Source organism: Stenella coeruleoalba, assembly GCF_951394435.1.
Source record: "Stenella coeruleoalba genome assembly, chromosome: 4".
NCBI lineage: Eukaryota > Metazoa > Chordata > Mammalia > Artiodactyla > Delphinidae > Stenella > Stenella coeruleoalba.
The window spans coordinates 123,206,364-123,224,863 of record NC_137149.1 but is presented as its reverse complement, the minus strand read 5'-3'; the positions used below and the strand labels follow the sequence as shown (position 1 = coordinate 123,224,863).

At 40.1% G+C, this 18,500-nt stretch overlaps 1 protein-coding gene across 4 annotated transcripts in view; it reads right to left on the bottom strand.

Annotated features, from left to right (window-relative positions):
• Positions 1-18,500, bottom strand: part of NR3C2 (nuclear receptor subfamily 3 group C member 2) — a 377,271-nt gene that overhangs the window by 41,860 nt on the left and 316,911 nt on the right. For all 4 annotated transcript variants that reach the window (XM_079920738.1, XM_079920741.1, XM_079920740.1 and 1 more), the window contains exon 7: positions 1,302-1,432. In XM_079920738.1, coding sequence (XP_079776864.1) covers positions 1,302-1,432 — 131 coding nt within the window. The remainder of the gene's footprint in view (positions 1-1,301; positions 1,433-18,500) is intronic.

Here is an 18,500-nt window from a genome sequence, read left to right as displayed (position 1 = left end):
TCTACAAGGATAATTGCGAGTTTATATCTTGATACCCAAACCTGTCTTCTGAGCTCGAGTCCCCCAGTTTCCCCCTCTTTCAGCCTCTCTATGAGAGGCTACCTCTGACAATTAGCCCATCCCAAAGAGAAGTCATTTTACGCTCCACAAAATCTGCTCCAAGTCCTGACGTGAACGCATTTCTCTTCATGGTATCACTGCCATCTGAGTCACTTCGCTGCACTCAAAACCTAGGTCACTTCCGACCCAGACTATTTTTATTTCCCCTTCTTGTCAGTTGCCAAGGTCAACTCTGCAGTGTATCTTGAACGCGTTTGGTGCTGTCATCATAGCATCCACCATTATTTTCCAGGCTGTTATTTCAACAGCCTCACAGCAGGTCTCTAGGCTTCTAGTCTGGCTCAATTCTCTGTCTGGCTTGGCCTCTCTCCCTCCCTGTCCCATTCCCTCTCATCCAGTTTACTGTCAGATACATGTTCATAAAGCCATGAAGGATCCCTTTGGTCATGTCACCCGACTGCTCAGAGCCTTTGGTACCACGCTCCCCTGCTCGCCTAATAGACACCAGTTGTCTTCAACAGGTGGGAATCTTCCGGCCCAATCTGCATCCCAACCTAATTCCCCACTTCTCCCCAATCCAATACCACCTGACGTGCCTTGAAAAATTTAGTGGATACAGAAATGAGATAAAAAATTTAAAACATTAACAGGCAAAACAATTCCCGAGAACTAAGTGCTATTGCATGGGTCTGCTTCCCACCCCGCCACGCTCGCTCGTGCTGTGTTCCCCAGCAGGAAGGCCAGCTCCTGCCTCAGATTCAACCCCTCATCCTGGCAAAGCTCTCTGAGTTGCAGCTTCACCACGAATCCCTCCCTGATACCCAGAACTGAGCATGCGCTTCTCTTCTCTGAGCCCCCAGAGAAGAGCCCCCTCTTTATCTCTATCACGGTAGATAATCCCTTTCCACAGTGTATTAAAACTACCTTGGAATTTATCTTACGGTAAAACTCCCTGAGGGTGGAGACTGTGCCTCATTCATCCCAGTCGTTCCTGAATTGCCCAGTCCCACCATACACATAACAGACACTTAACAAATCAGATGGATGAAGGAATCAAGGCAGATGCTCTACCCAAAGCTTCACACTCTGCAAGTAACTTAGGTCATCCGACACCAAAGCCCTCCGCCCACCTCCTCCTATTTTTTTTTCATATCGACTCCCTGACCCTATAAATAGGCAACTCTCCTAAAGGGGAGATGATGTGACAATGTAGGAGAAGGGCCAGGTGGGTGTCAGTTTACTTGTGCTCAGCAGCAGCAACACTTTCATGACGGTGTATTCCTCAAAGGTGAGCTGCAGCCGGACAAACTGAAGGCTGATCTGGTGCATCCCCTGGCAAAGCTCATACATGGCAGACTGGTGCATCTTCTCTCTGCAAAGGAAAAGCAAAGACGTCTGAGAAGGCAATGTCCACGATCCGACCCAGACTGGCGGCCCAAGGCAGCCTGATGAGAGATCTGGGTCAGATCTCTCATTTGCTTTTGGCTTCAACATGGAGCAGAGGTGTACTTGCAAGGCAAGTCAGCTGCCTTGCACAGTGACTGGTAAATGGCTTACAGACCAACCCTGTCAGGCTGTTGACTCGTCCACTGGGAGAATGTGTCAGAAGCACCGAAACCAACCTTTCTCAAAGCGCGCCGTGATTTCATTTTACGTCAAGAGTGACAACAAGTGATGGTGGCGTGTGTGATCGTGAGATTGTCCACCAAGCAGAGAAGCTGCTGTGATGTGGGGGGAAGCCTGGAGATGCCTGTTCCTCTTTGGCCAGTGATCCCAAGCACTTACTATTTGGAAGGGCTGTGTTAGATGCTGTGGATGCAGGACAGTGATGAACAGTCTTATTTCTACACGGACCCCTTTACAGAGGTCGTGAAACGTGTCCGTTAACTCTTTGCAGCAGCACATTTCAAAAGGGAAATCAGACAACATTTTAAAAGATTCCTCAAATGGAATCTCTCCAGTACAGGAAGAAAGTGATATGGGAGTTCGTGTGATACATACACGTGTCCATTTAAACAGCCAACCAAGCTACTTTCTCCGCCAAATTCAAGCGTTTCCATAAAAATCCGCATGCTTTTACGACAGAACTCATTATTTTCTCTTTCCGTGAGAAGGAAGTAAGGCATCATTTAGTTGTTCAGATGTTTTTCCTCAAAGTAATAATTCTTTTGGGAGGCCCTGGATAAGTACTCTGCTATGATGACCAGAATGAAATTAGTAAAAAAGAGTTTACTGGTGAGAACTGGGAAAGGACTTAACAAAGGCTATAGACACAGAAAAGGAGGTCACAATGGCTGATCTATTTCTATGAGTGACCGAACCAGGTGGGTGTCTGTAGCAAAGCAACCCTGCGATACCTCTTCCGGATGCACTCGTGGGTTCAAATGGCAAAAATCTCTTTTATCCCAAGTCTGAAAGACATTTGTAAAAAACCCATAATGGAACACATAGCATTTTGCTTGGTATTATTGCTATATGTCTCTCCCTTCCCATAACAGGCTAAGAGATATTGTTATCATTTTTTAAATTTATTTTTTTATTGAAGTAGAGTTGATTTACAATGTTGTTAATTTCTGATGTACAGCAAAGTGATTCAGTTATACATATATATATAAATTCTTTTTTATATTCTTTTCCATTATGGTTTATCACAGGATATTGAATATAGTTCCCTTTGCTATACAGTAGGACCTTGTTGTTTATCCATCGTATATATAATAGTTTGCATCTACTAACCCCAAACTCCCAGTCTATCCATCTCCACCCCTCTCCCCCTTGGCAACCACAAGTCTGTTCTCTACGTCTGTGAGTCTGTTTCTGTTTTGTAGATATGTTCATTTGTGTTGTATTTTAGATTCCACATATAAGTGATATCACATGGTATGTGTCTTTCCAGGAGCTATGTTTAATTAAGGAAATATTTTTAAAACACACACACATACACACACAAACACACACACACAGAAAAATAGCAGGAGCCTATGGACCTACCATGCAGAATTAAGAATAAATGCTAATATTTTTGCCGTATTAGCTTTAGATCTTTATAAAATAAACACGGCCGAGTTGAGGCCCGCTCTGTCTCCCTCCCTGTTCCCATTCATCTTCCTCACTGAAGAAGTGAACCACTCACTTTGGGAGATTATTATTTCCTCTCAGATGTGTATCCTTTACACACACGTATGTATCCATAAAAACAGCACACAGTACTGCTTGGTTTTATGTAAATTTGAAAATAGATATGCATATCCTTCTGCAACTTATTTTTATTCAACGTTGTGATTCTACGACGTATCCATTTTCATACAGGTAACTCTAAGCAAGGACATTTTCCCTGCTGTGAGTTTCATCGGTTTGAATACATCACAGTTTACTAATCCATTCCACTCCGGACGGACACTTGGGTTTGTTTCCACTTTACGAGTATTACAGATGATGCCCAAGGGACATCCTTGGGCACTGCTCTAAAATACAGGACAAAAATAGAACTGCTGAGTCATAGATGTGTGCACATCTGCTGCTTTCATTCCAACCAGTAAGAGATGATATGTCCTTTTATTCCACATGCCATGAATACTTGTCATTAACCGATTTGAATTTTTTTTTTTTCCGCCATCTGATGGGGGTTGAAAGGGTTATCCCACTGTTGCTTTTATTTGCATTGCCATTATCACCAGCAGGCTGAAACATTTCTTCAAATGTTTTCTGACCATTTGGGTTTCTTCTTTGATGATTTGTCTCTTCATATCTTTATCCATTTTATTTAAAGCTTTTCCCCCCTCCTATCACTAATACCACCTTTATTCATAATATTTTTTGCCTTAAAAATTTTGTCTGATGATCTTTCCTTAGTCCCTCCCTCCCTCCCTCCCTCCCTCCCTCCCTTTCTTCCTTCTGGTCTCCTTCTTTTGCTGTCTCTTTAGAATTTGCCCCGAATGCCCTTTTAAAAAATCCCTTGTTTACAAAGTTCCCACATAATTACATATCACACATGTATCTTTTAAACAGCAAAAAGCTGGATTAAAAGAATCTGAGAGTCTTTGTATTATACTAGCTCAGTTTAATCTGTTTTCATTTATCATGATTACTAATATACTTGGCTATTTTTTCCACCATTCTAACTTTCTCCCCTCCTTTCGCTCTACTTTCCTTCCTTTTATTACATGGATCCAGCTTACAAAATTAAAAAAAAAAAACCTCTTGCTCATCTATTGGGATTTAGAAGATACACATTCTATTTTTACTCTTAAAACAATTATCAAGTTATGAACTTGCATACTTAAAAATCTAAAGTTAATCAATAGCTTTTCCATGAGAAACTGAAAAGATGTCGAGTACTTTATCTTTGGTCCACTGCTTCCCATCCTGCATCTTATTCCTCTTTAGTATTTAAATTTCAACTTGTTTTCAGATCACCCTTGAAATCAGTCTGTCTCTCTCTCACATCCACACCCCATGTCTGTTTAGAGTTACAAACATATTTCTCTCATCACCATTGCTTTTTGCACTCCACTCCGTACTACTGGGTTCAACTGGGTTCTTAGTTTGTTTTAACCCAAATGATCATCGGTCTCCAAGAAGCATTTTATTCTCCCCATGATACCAGCAACAACAACAAAAGCTAACATTTGTACAGTGCTTTACAATTTAAGAACTTCCATAGAGCTGGTCCCTACATCTCTGCAAAGTAGGAATTTGTGTTAATTCCCAGTTTTACACATGAGAAGCCTGGATTTAAGCTATCGGGGTACAAACTCATATATATATTTGTAATTCTTTCAGCAGCGGTCAGTTGCTGAATGTTCAAATCTTTCAGTCTTGATATGTTTGAAAATGTCTTTATTTCACCTTTATTCTTGAATGATAGTTTTAACACATTATAGATTTCTAGTGTGACGGGTAATTTCCCTCAGTACTTTGAAGATACTATTCCATTACACCTGGTCCTTCACTACTGCTTTTGGGAAATTTCTTGTTAGTCTAACTGTCATTCTTTTAAAGGTAGGGAATTTGCATCTTCTCTTTGGTAGCTTAAAAAATTTTTCCTCTGTTTATATTTTTAAATTAAAAAATTTTTTAAATTAATTAATTATTTTATTTTTGGCAGTATGCGGGCCTCTCACTGTTGTGGCCTCTCCCGTTGCGGAGCACAGGCTCCAGACGCGCAGGCTCATCGGCCATGGCTCACGGGCCCAGCTGCTCCACACGGCATGTAGGATCTTCCCAGACCGGGGCACCAACACGTGTCCCCTGCATCGGCAGGTGGACTCTCAACCACTGCGCCACCAGGGAAGCCCCTCTGTTTATTTTTGATGTCTGCAGTTTTAATATGAAGGACGGAGGTGCAGACTGATTTTTATTTCTCTTGCTCAGGACTCAATGTCCTTATTTGACTTGAAGATGCAGGTATTTCTTAAGTTCTGAAATGGTCTTAGATATTGTTTCTTCAAACATCATCCCCACCCCATTCCTGCTATTTTTCCTTTTTGAACACCTGTTAGCAGTGTGTTGGACCATCTCACTGTCTTCCACATTTACCTCCCTTTTATATTTTCTTTTTATCTGTCTGTACTGCATTCTAGATAGTTTTCTCAGATCTATTTTCTAATAATTTTTTTTCCTTTTCTGTGGGCTAATCTGTTTAATGCCTCCAGTGTTTTCACTTGGATGTTTTTAGTGCCTGGGTGCCTAGAAATGCTCTATTTGGTTCCTTCTCAAACACTTCTGTTATTTTCCATGACAGACTTCTTACTTTATGGTTACTACATCCCCTTCCTCTAAATTATACCTTACCTATTCTATCTCTAACTACTTTTAACATGTTTATTTTACAGTTTCTTTCAAATGTTTCAAATTCGTTTTTTGGGGGGATGCTCATATGCCTATCTAACATGCATTATTTTGGTATATATTGTTTTCTAGGTGAATCCCAGGGGCGCTGTCTTGTGGAAGGGACTCTACAGGAAGTTTCAGCATTTATAACTATCAGGGTACAAGCATTTCACCGGATCTGCCAGTTTTGATGCTAATTTCTCAGCTTAAATGCTTTTTGCGAGACTGCGTTGTTTAAATTTTAGACTCCACACTTGATGTGGTGCAGGCTTGTATTTCTTATTTCTTTCAGCTTCCTTGCTATGTCCCTGGGCTGGCTGGCTTGCTGGGTTTTACTGTCCTTGTTAGTAGACAGTGAAATCTTTGCAGAGCCTGGCTTTTGGCAGGGGGCTCCATTTCATGCCCTGGTCTTGCTGGAGTCTACATTCTTGCGTCCTGTTCCTGTTTGTGCTCTAATGCACGTCCCTAAGGCATCTTTCTACAGCCAATAGTCTGTGGGCCACGTGTAGCTTTAACTCCAAGTTAAACCACTCTAGCTGTGAATTTCCTGTTCTTAGACCTGTTTTTTTTCTTTTCTTTTGAACTTGGTTATATAATTAAGATTTTTTTTAATGCAAAATTTCTATGTGTTCAGAGGGGGAAAAAGGCTCAGTTCACTACCACCATTCTGATTGCTAACTATAAGCATCTTAAAGGCAGGATCCACGTCTGACTGACCTCTGTGAACGTCAAATAGAGTCTGATAGGCAAGTGCCATGTGTCAATATTTGCTCAAAAGTGTTTCATGAACGAATGAGAGAGAAGGAAAGCCTAAAGGAAAGAGGACAAGTGAAAACAACAAAATGAGCTGCAGACACACAGATGTGCAACTGAGGATGATGATTAGAGAAAGGGAATACTGAAAACTTACAGAAAGTAAGATCAAATGGCTAATGAAATAGATACGGTATTTGTGAAGTTCTCAAGAAGTTTCTCATACTACCAAATGCAAAACCGATAGCTAGTGGGAAGCAGCCACATAGCACAGGGAGATCGGCTCGGTGCTTTGTGACCACCTAGAGGGGTGGGATAGGGAGGGTGGGAGGGAGGGAGACGCAAGAGGGAAGAGATATGGGGAGATATGTATATGTATAGCTGGTTCACTTTGTTATAAAGCAGAAACTAACACACCATTGTAAAGCAATCGTACTCCAATAAAGATGTTAAAAAATTTTTTTAATAAAAAAAAGGGAGAGATTTAGATTGTAAAATTGGTGAAGTGGCTTGCAAATATGGACACCCGTGTAATATAACACAACACGCATTTGAAGCTGTGCGGTTTAGGAAGTGCGCTCCTAAGCATTTGACCTCTTCCTCTCCCTTGTGCTGGAGGCAGAACAGGCATCCTTGGCTTTGCCACAGCAGGGCGTAGAGATGCACGGCCCATTGGCCCCTCAGCGTGCTGGCTTTGGGAGCCCGGCATCGTGTCACTTCTGAGATCCAGGCTTATCATGTGTGAAGCGGGGAATTAACATGAATTCCTACTTTGCAGAGATGTAGGGACCAGCTGTATGGAAGTTCTCAAATTATAAAGTATGGTACAAATGTTAGCGTTTGTTGTTGCTGCTGATATCATGGGGAGAATAAAATGCTTCTTGGAGACCAATATCATTTTGGTTAAAACAAACCAAGAAATAATCAAATTCTTCTTTTTGCTTGTTTTTTAAATAATTTCTTAGAACCTACTCATGATTGTGGGTAGTTTTTTTTTTTCTTGCGGTACACGGGCCTCTCAATGTTGTGGCCTCTCCCGTTGCGGAGCACAGGCTCCGGACGCACAGGCTCAGCGGCCATGGCTCATGGGCCCAGCCGCTCCGCGGCATGTGGGATCTTCCCAGACCGGGACACGAACCCGCGCCATCGGCAGGCGGACTCTCAACACCGCGCCACCAGGGAAGCCCGATTGTGTCTTAATAAATTGCTGTCAGGCACACTGAAACCTCTGGAGGAAAGGCAGTGCATTTTAAATAATTAATTAATTAGCAGCGATGGGTCTTCACTGCTGCGCACTGGCTTTCTCTAGTTGCGGTGAGCAGGGGCTACTCTTAGTTGCAGTGCGTGGGCTTCTCATTGTGGTGGCTTCTGTTTGTTGAGGAGCACTGGCTCTAGGCACACGGGCTTCAGTAGTTGTGGCACACGGACTCAGTAGTTGTGGCTCGTGGGCTCTAGAGCGCAGGCTCAGTAGTTTTGGCACATGAGCTTAGCCGCTCCGCAGCGTGTGGGATCTTCCCGGACCAGGGATCAAACCAGTGTCCCCTGTGTTGGCAGGCGGATTTTTAACCACTGCGCCACCAGGGAAGTCCCTAATCAAATTCTTAGAATGACTTTTCAGGAAAATAAGACTGTGTTCTTGCTGTTATTTCTATATGCAGGATGGTAAATAAATCAGGAGAGAAACTGGAGAGGACTCAGATTTTCAGGAAGGCAGGCATGACTTGCCCAGAGTAGAACATGAGAATGAAATGCCTCTGTGTCAAAGTGTTTCTGTTATCAGATGTGTTAGCAAAACATCCACACACAGATGAAAGGTTACTAAAGAGAGACCTCAGGTTCCACTTGAAAACAGATTATAAGGTTAATGTGTAACAACACACCTAAAAATAAAAAGCACTTTTTTTTCACTTCAGTAGGAACAGCATCTCTTTAACTCTTTCTTGAGACCCTCTATGGTTTTCAGAGCTATTACTTACGGAGTGCCTACCATGCCCAAATTTAAATTTCCTCTTGCTAGTTCTCATAATGCCTTGTGCAGAATCATTCTCATGTTCATGACAAGAAAATAATTTAGGTATATGATGTAGCCATGGACCTAAACCCAGGTTTTTTACTTCAAAACTCATGCCTTTTCCTCTCTCCATGCTGCTGGCTCAATCATTTATAGCTCTTTCCTCCAGAGTATCTCTTTACAGCTATAAAGAGATATTTGGAACCTCAGATGTTTTGCTATTACATTCACTCATTTGTTTATTTTTTGCTCACCATTATGCAGTAAGATGTTGTGTTTTTCAAATTCCATTGCTGCTTCGACTGCATGAAATTGAGTTCTCTAAATGAAGAGTACTGTGTCCTCAATATAGCTTAAAATTTCAAGAAAACAGGCCATCTTAGAAACACATTTTACTTCACATCATTTTTGCACAATTAGACTAAATGCACAGGAATGCACATCCAAAGAAGCTGAAATAAGGACAATCTTTTTGGCATGATACTGGGATTAATTCTGCAACATTACTTCACAGAAATACTCTTCTTCGCGACATGCTTTTATTCATTTAATAATCTTACTTCATTTTGAGTAAAAAAAATGTAAAAATACCTTGGTATTCCCAAGATTACCTTGGGAAAGAGATGAAATTTGTATAATGTTTCTAGAAAGTAAAAGTAAACGCAAAATTCACTCTTAACAGTGGGCTAATATAAAGGCAGTAGGATTTTTTTTTTTTTTTTTTTTTTTGTGGTACGCGGGCCTCTCACTGTTGTGGCCTCTCCCGTTGCGGAGCACAGGCTCCGGACACGCAGGCTCAGTGGCCATGGCTCACGCGCCCAGCCGCTCTGCGGCATGTGGGATCTTTCTGGACCAAGGCATGAACCTGTGTCCCCTGCATCGGCAGGCGGACTCTCAACCACTGCACCACCAGGGAAGCCCTAGTAGGAGATTTTTGAGATAGGAAATATCCCTGTATTAAAGCAAACATCAGACCTGAAAAACTGATAGTCATCAGTCTCTACTTCTGTGGACATGTCATCGATTTATAAATATCATCTCATTTGCAGGGACAGCATAAACTCCACTTTTAAATAAATAAACACAACAACCAAATGGTCATAGAGATCCAGTTCCAATTCCAAAGACCTTCGGTTAAAATCCATGAAAACGACAGTTCTAAAATATTTTCAAAGACACTCTTCAAAAAAGAAGAAAAAAGAATGAAAGAAACATTTCAATAGTTTTGTCATTTTCTTAAGCTAGCAAACCAATTTTATTCACAGCTACAACTTCAGCTGGTCCTCTCTTAGGACATGTTACACTAAACTGCAATCATATGATCATTTGGAAATAGTTTTAAAATATTAAATTAAAAGAATCTAATGTCTCTAAACCTGATTCACCTGGAATAAAAGTGAATAATCAAAGAATTAGAAAATACTTTTTTTCCTGTTTTTTGAGAGAATTCAGGGTTGGAATTTATTCTCATAATAAGAGTGAGAATTAGAAAAAGGCTCATTAAAATCAGAGTGGGAAGGGCATTCACAATTTAAATGATTTGTATGCTAGTTGCCTGCTTTTGACTTAGTAGCTAAACGATCTGAACAACTTGTGTATCTACAGGACCCATGCGCTCTTGCCATTATTATATGTTAACAGTGTTGTCCTACTTCACATTATGAGAATAGTCCACTGAACCTATTGGCCAATGGCTGTCAGAAGGAACACTCCTGTTTCAGTTTTCAAGTACTGGCTTACCAAAACACTACTAAAAATGTATTTGAAAGTCTTAGCTGTTCAGTTTTCTGGAGGTCCATATTGGAGGTAGCTGATTTAGGAAATTATTGCCCCAAACTAAATACATTCCTGGAATCATATTCATGTTCTACTCTGATAGAAATAGACATTTGATAAGCCCAAACCACAACACATTCCAGGTTATGGGTACCATAGGACTCAGGAGCTCTAAGCATTAGCCTGAACACCTACAGGGACACCTCATGCTGTGGCCGTCTACAAGGAGAATGCAAGCTAACTTCAACTTAAAGAATCTCTGCAAGAACTGGAAGCAGGCTCTTGAAGAGATATTTATACACTCATGTTCATCATAGCACTATTAAAAATATCCAGAAGGTGGAAGCAATCCAATGTTCACTGATAGATGAATGATAAAGTGTGGCATATACATACGATGGAATATTATTCAGCCTTAAAAAGGAAGGATATTCTAACACATGCTACAACCTGGATGAACCTTGATGACGTTATGCAAAGTGAAATAAGGCAGTCACAGAAAGACAAATACTGTATGAGTCCATTTATCTGAGATACCTAGAGTCGTCAAATTCATAAAGACAGGAAGTAGAATGGTTGTTACCAAGGGTTGGGAGTAAGAGGGAATGGGCACTTGTTTACATAACAATGTGAATGTATTTAACATTATTGAACTATACAGTTAAAAATGGTTAAGATGATAAATTGTATGCTATAAGTATTTTATTGCAATTAAAAATTTTTAAATCAAAAAACAAAAAATATTTCCAAATTATATGACAAATAAAGGGTTAATGTCCCAAATATATAAACAGCTCATATAACTCAATATCAAAAAACCAAACAACCCAATTAAAAAATGGGCAGAAGACCTGAATAGACATTTTTCCAAAGGAGGCCATCAGGCCATCATGGCTATAAGGTACATGAAAAGATGCTCAATGTTGTTAATCATCAGAGAAATGCAAATTAAAACCACAATGAGCTATCACCTCACAGCTGTCAGAATGGCTATCATCAAAAAGACCACAAATAACAAATGTTGGAGAGGATGTGGAGAAATGGGAACCCTGGTACACTGTTGGTGGTAATGTAAATCGGTGCAACCACTGTGGAAAAAAGTATGGAGGTTTCTCAAAAAAACTAAAACTAGAACTACCATATGACCTGGCAATTCCACTCCAGGGTATATATCTGAAGAAAATTAAAACACTAATTTGAAAAGATACATGAACCCCAATGCTCACAGAAGCACTATTTACAACACTCAAGATATGGAAGCAACCTAAGTGTTCATCAATAGATGAATGGATAGAGAAGATGTGATACACACACACACACACACACACACACACACACACAAAATGGAATACTACTCAGTCATAACAAAGAATGAAGTTTTGACATTTGTAACAACATGGATGGACTTGGAGGGTATTATGCTTAGTGAAATACATCAGACAGAGGAAGACAAAATACTATATGATAGCATTTATATGTAGAATCTAAAAAATAAAACAAACTAGTGAATATAACAAAAAAGAAACAGACTCACAGACATAGGGAACAAACTAGTGGTTACCAGTGGGGAGCGGGAAGGGGGGAGGGGCAAGATAGGAGTATGGGAGTAATAGGAACAAACTACTATGTATAAAATTGGTAAGACACAAGAATATATTGTACAACAGGGAATATAGCCAATATTTTATAATAATTATAAATGGAGTATAACCTTTAAAAATTGTGAATCACTGTGCTGTACACCTGAAACTTATATAACATTGTAATCAACTATACCTCAGTAAAAAATGAATCTTTGCAACCCATAATCCTACCTGCTATACTTCGATAGAGATTAGAAACTAAGATTTGTGTTTAATTATGTAACTTCTTTTTGGGTTTAGGCTTTTCATTCATTCTTCTTCTTTTAGAATATATAAATTATCTTCTTCCTCCTCTGTTTTTACTACTTGCCTTTTGCCTTTTTTGTGTTTTGCTGCATTTTTAGTCTTACTGTGTCAGTGTTTTTATTGCAAGCTGTACTAAATGCTTTTTGAAAGCAGGAAGAGTGAAAATTCTTTAATAAACCATAGTTTTAAAAATCAGTCAGAAAGAGCTCCTTAAACGCCTGTCTTCTGTAGTTCTGGTATCCTAAGGGGGAAGGGAAAATAGAACTACCTTTATCACTCCTTTCTCTTTCCAAGAACTCACATTTAATAGATGAAATCCTTTCACACTGGCTGATTTCATAAATGCCAAAGCACAAGAGGTTCCTAACCCTTCTACCTATGGGAGCCTAGGGAAGGTACAGTGACATTTAAAAACTTAAGCTCCTTTAGCAATACTGCACCAAACTGTACCTGTCACCCAAACACCTTTTAGGTGTGTAAGACATCACTTTACTTAGTAAGGAACTAGAAAAATAAACCTCTGAAATATTTCACTTTATCCCTTGAATCCAAGGGCTATCGTATTGTTTAATCAAATAACAGGCAACTCTCAGCACCTGGAAAGTCTGTGTCCTTCTCCTGGATACTAAGGCGCATATCTTTCTATGACTGATTCTTGTACAGTGCATAGGTCCAAAATTACATGAGTGCTAAATAAATACCTGATAGCTACAGAGAACAGGGAAATCCAACAAATATCACAGACTTTGCTCTTCAAATATAGATATAAACAAAGAAAATTAGTGCTCATTCAGGGCTGAACTCCTTGAAATCTCTGGAATCTCAAGAAGAAGCCTCTTCATAAACCTGTTTGCTAACATGTTATTACTTCCATCAATTGCCCCAGGTGTAGGGGTGTGTGTGTGTGTGTGTGTGTGTGTGTGTGTGTGTGTGTGTGTGTGTGTGTGTGTGTGTGTGTGTTATACAAGGCTGGAATGCGTGCAGCGATAGTGTCAATCTTACAACAGAGAATTAAATAATTTGAGTGGTATGGTGCACACAGATAATCACAGCAGATCTGCAGGACCAGACCTTACATATGATACTGCAAGCTACATTTTTATGTATGAATAAATCTAACATCTTGTTACATGGTCAGTGTAACAGATGGTGCCTGTCTGAAGCTTGTTATTTTCCTAGAAACAGCATGCAGAAACAGTCCTTTTTTTTCAAATCTTAATTAGAATAAAAATGACCTCAATTTGAGCATTCAAATTATGCCAGTTTATGGTTTTTATTTTTTTTCATAGTCTTACTAGATTTTTCCTGAACGGACAAACAATATATATCTGTAGGAGGACCATTTTTCTAGTTGCAGTTTAGATGTCTATTCATTTTTATAGTACTTACATCATTTATTAACAGGCAGGGCAGAACTCAGCTGCTTAAGAATCACTGCAGAATGTTGTTTGTGGTTTGCTTTACTGGACAGATGAGCCAGAGGGAGTGGTACCCAGTGATCTCCATAACATTCATGTATTCTCTATTAATTTTACATCGCCAAGTCCAGTAATAGTTAAAAGCTAGTTCAGTGTTTTGTTTGTTACCTTAATTGATGTTCCAGAAGGGATACGTTTCATAGAACTGCCCTCGACTTAAGCATCACAATTTCTGCTGACTTTAATGGATGTTACACAGACCAAAAGAATATGTGACAATTGAAAAATCTAGAAGCAGCCTGGTTATACAACAACCATAATTTACCACAGATGGTCCTAGAAATCTAGAAATGTTTAATCTTTACCATACATTTTATCTATAGTTTTTGATAAAACAGTCCTTTGTACCTTACCTTTTAAAATACTCATAGAGTCAGCACAGTTTCTTTTGGGTACAGGACACATGTTTTTGGTAGAGGAAAGAAACATGCAGCCATAACCCACTGTGAAAGTTCAGATTTTAGAGCAAGTTAAATTGGGGGTATCTGTGATAAATCGCATGACAAAAATGTTTTGGCTTGACCAAAGGTTTAATCTTCGTATTCACTGCACTGTGAATTTCCACAGGCCAGTTACAGTATAATTCATTTTAAAAAGTCCTACTAAATAGCAGAGAGATCTATAACCAATCTCTTGGGATAAACCATAATGGAAAAGGATATAAAAAAGAATGTATATATGTATAACCGAGTCACTTTGCTGTGCAGCAGGAATTAATACAACATTGTAACTCAACTCTACTTCAATAAAATATAAAAATAAATTACAAAAAGTGATTTCTAAGCAACTTTTCATGACACTACCCACTGTGTCATGGGGGACACACCTGTTTCTGAGATGTGTGACTAAATACCTCATACTAGAATAAAGTAAGGAACCCAGCCAAGTGCAGAATGTTTACCAGAAAAATGGCTCACCGTCTATTATCTATACCACGAGTGAGAGCCTTTTGCATGGGCAAACAGGTGAACACTACTGGCACTGCATGCCTACTGACAGCAGCCGCTCTAGCAGGGGAACAGAGCCTGGCCTGATTATTCCCTGGACATGTGAAGACCTAGTGAACCAAATGTTTTGATTCTTGGCTGTGGTAAGGAAGCTTATATACGTCCTTGACAAAGGAACAGGCTCTAGTTCTTGACTAGATAAAGTGACTTACTTATTCCAAGTAAAAACTAGGAAGTCAAACCTCGCTGAAAATAGTATTCTAGGATTTGAATCCAAGCAGCTTGGTCTCAGAGCCTGGACTCAACTGTTATATTCAGGTTAAAACACCCAACAGCATGCTCAGAACCTTATGAGATTTAATCCGTGCTAACCATATTTACCAGGGGGGAAATGGGAGGGATAAACTGGGAGACTGCGATTGACACATACACACTACTACGTATAAAATAGATAGCTGATAAGGACCTACTGTATAGCACAGGGAACTCTACTCAATACTCTGTAATGGCCTGTATGGGAAAAGAATCTAAAAAAGAGTGAAGATATATGATTCACTTTGCTGTACAGGAGAAACTAACACAACATTGTAAATCAACCATACTCCAACAAAAATTTAAAAAAAAAGTCATCACTAGAATCTCTCTACACACAGAAAGGATTCAAAAGAACAATATTCTCTTGTGAAAACATTTTTTAAAATAATCAAGCCTTATTTTCATAGGCTGTAGACTTTAATAGAAAATTTCTGTAAATTTAACAGTATGCAGACTGTAGATGGTTCAACAAAAGACAGAAAACCTACAGTGAGCTACTGCTTCAAAAACAGAGGCATTTTGGGTATATATCAATACTTAAAGACATTGCTCAATTTCAATAAATTAATGAATTTATTAATGAATTAATGAACTAAATGACCATAGTTTCCTTGTTAAAAGGGGCCATAAAAAGGTCAAATTCCCACTTGATAACTACTGAATTTCAAGAATATGAACAAAGTAAATTGCTGAATTTAGAAGTGTGGCTAGACTATTGTTTGGGTAAAGGGTGATAGCAAAACACCTTTTCCTAGTATGATAAAAGCTTTGCATTAAAATGCAAGCTGTGGAGTTGTTTTCTTCCTGAGGCAAAAGTCACATTCTTCTAGCAACCAGAACCTGCCATAGGTTATAAAGAAGGACGCTCACTCTGATGAAGCCCGGATGTGCAGCTGCACTTCCAAGGCAACAGCTGAGCGGCTCACTCATGCAGAGGTGGCCTTAGCAGTGTGTGTGTGCTAGGATGGGGATGCAGATGTGGAAGGTGGGAAGCAACTGGATCACAGATGCCTTCTTCTACCTTGAGAGTCTTGCTTTGGAAGAAGAAAACAGCTAAACCTCCAGCGACTGTTATTATAGACGCTCTTCAATTCATTAATCAAACGGGGACCTAGAAAACATTTTCAGGTGCCATAATTCTGGGTGAAAGGTAGATTCTGCTGTTTGACTGATTGTAAAAGCTGATAAATCCATCTCCCTAAATTTATTTATTTATAAATTATTTTTAAATTGAAGTATAGTGGATTTGCAATGTTATTTTCAGGTGTACAGCAAAGTGATTCAGTTATACATATACATATATCTATTCTTTTTCAGATTCTTTTCCCATATAGATTATTATAGAATACTGAGTAGAGTTCCCTGTGCTCTACAGTAGAGGTCCTTGTTGATTATCGTTTTTACACATAGTAGTGTGTACTGTCGCTCCCAAATTCCTAATTTATCCCTCTTCCCGCACCTTTCCCCACCTTTCCTGTTTGGTAACCATTGTTTTCTATGTCTGTCTCTTTCTGTTTCGTAAATAAGTTCATTTGTACCATTTTTTTTAGATTCCACAGACAAGCGGTATCAAATGATATTTGTCTTTCTCTGTCTGGCTGACTTCACTTAGTATGATAATCTCTAGGTCCATCCATGTTGCTGCAAATGGCATCATTTATCTGCCTAAATAAAAAAATAAAGATGATGTTCGACTCGATTAATTTATCAGAGATTAGCCACGTGCCCTTTCTTATTACTGATTCCAAACATCTGTCACAAAGCAGATGTTGTTTAGGACATTGTGAACACCTACATCATTCATGATCACCCCCCCAGGGGGTGATCACCCCCCCCCCCCAGGCCACCACACCAGTAGCATAAATGTCAACACCGGGACACACTACACATGCACACGGAATGACATGAACACAATGCTTATTCAAAGGGTAGCCTCAACAGTTCTCTTTTTTTTAATCTGCTTGTAGAAAACTGCTAGTCAAGACTGCTGAGGAGCACAGCTGACATTTTCTAACCTTCTCTTCTACTCAGAAATTCTGTGAACTTCTGAACTTCCTCTAATCAGAACGAAGTGGCCATGGAGTCTCTCTTTAAGGACAAGCAAACGATTCTTTGGGTTTCTGTGTTCATCGCCTAGAAGCAAAGAGAGTTAAGGCTCACATTTCATGAGTGCTAGTTCCCTGGGGTCTCTGGAGCAGGCAGGACCCCGGTACCCAGCCAGGCACCAGCTCTGTCACCTTTAAGAGAGAGGTGGGTGCCACAAAAGCCCCCTCACTGTGTGCTCAACACCAAGATCTGGGGGTGCAGTTACAGGTGTGGGCAGCCAGCTGGAGTCAATGTTCTCTGCCACAAGGACAGAGACCAGCAGTCGGGAAAAAATAGAAAATACAATAAAAATTAGAAAAGTGAAGTCATCCCTTCAAGTAACATCTGGAACAGGAATTTCAATGATTTCAAGGGCAAAACTGGTGGAGCCTGTGAGAAAAAGTTTTCCATGTAGGGTGACCACCCCAAAGAGAAGAGCACCAGGGTCACAGTAAAGTAAAAAAGCAAGTTTGTGTCATCAGTTTTCTTCCCCCGGAAAAGTGTAGAAAAGCCTTAATGCATTTAATTTCAGTGTAAGACATTCGGAGGTAATGTTTTTATTCAATAAATGCGATATTTGGTGATAAGGTCTCAGTCTACATGAGAGACAGTGATGGAAGAAAAGAGGAAGTGGGGGGGAGAGAAAGCCAGAAAATGGGGAGGAAGGGGAAGGGCCAAGCAGAAGTGGAGGGATGGGATGGGATGAGATGGGATGGGATGGGATGGGATGAGATGGGATGGGATGGGATGGGATAAGATGGGATGGGATGGCATGGGATGGCATGGGATGGGATGGGATGAGATGGCATGGGATGGGATGGGATGGGATGGGATGGGAGAGAGATGAAAAGGATGGTCGTAGGGGGAAGGAGGAGAGGGAAGGCAGAAACCACCAGAAGGGAAGGCAGAAGGAAAGAGCCCCCTCCACTCTGGAGGGTGAGCCGCAGTGCTTCAGATCCTGTGGTTCCATCACTTCAACTCTGCACTCAGAGACTGATCACCTTTCCTGCTCTGGATGGTTTCTCATGTCTGGACTGCACACACCACCTCTGTACTCTGTCCGGCCCGATTCTAACCCTCCTTTAGAGGCTGGCAGAGCCTTCAAAGCTAGATGGTTCTGCCAGCAGCTTTCCTTGAGGAGTTATTTTGTCCTTACACTCCTGGAGCACCCACCTTAGGAAAAACTCCTTTGTCATTTATTATTCCCACTTCACCTCTCAAAACGCTATTCATGTGTCTCCATCTTTTTTCCCCCCAAACAAATAACTTTTTGTTGAAGCAGAGTTGATTTACAACGTTGTATTAGCTTCAGGTGTACAGCAAAGTGATTCAGTTATACATAAATATCTATTCT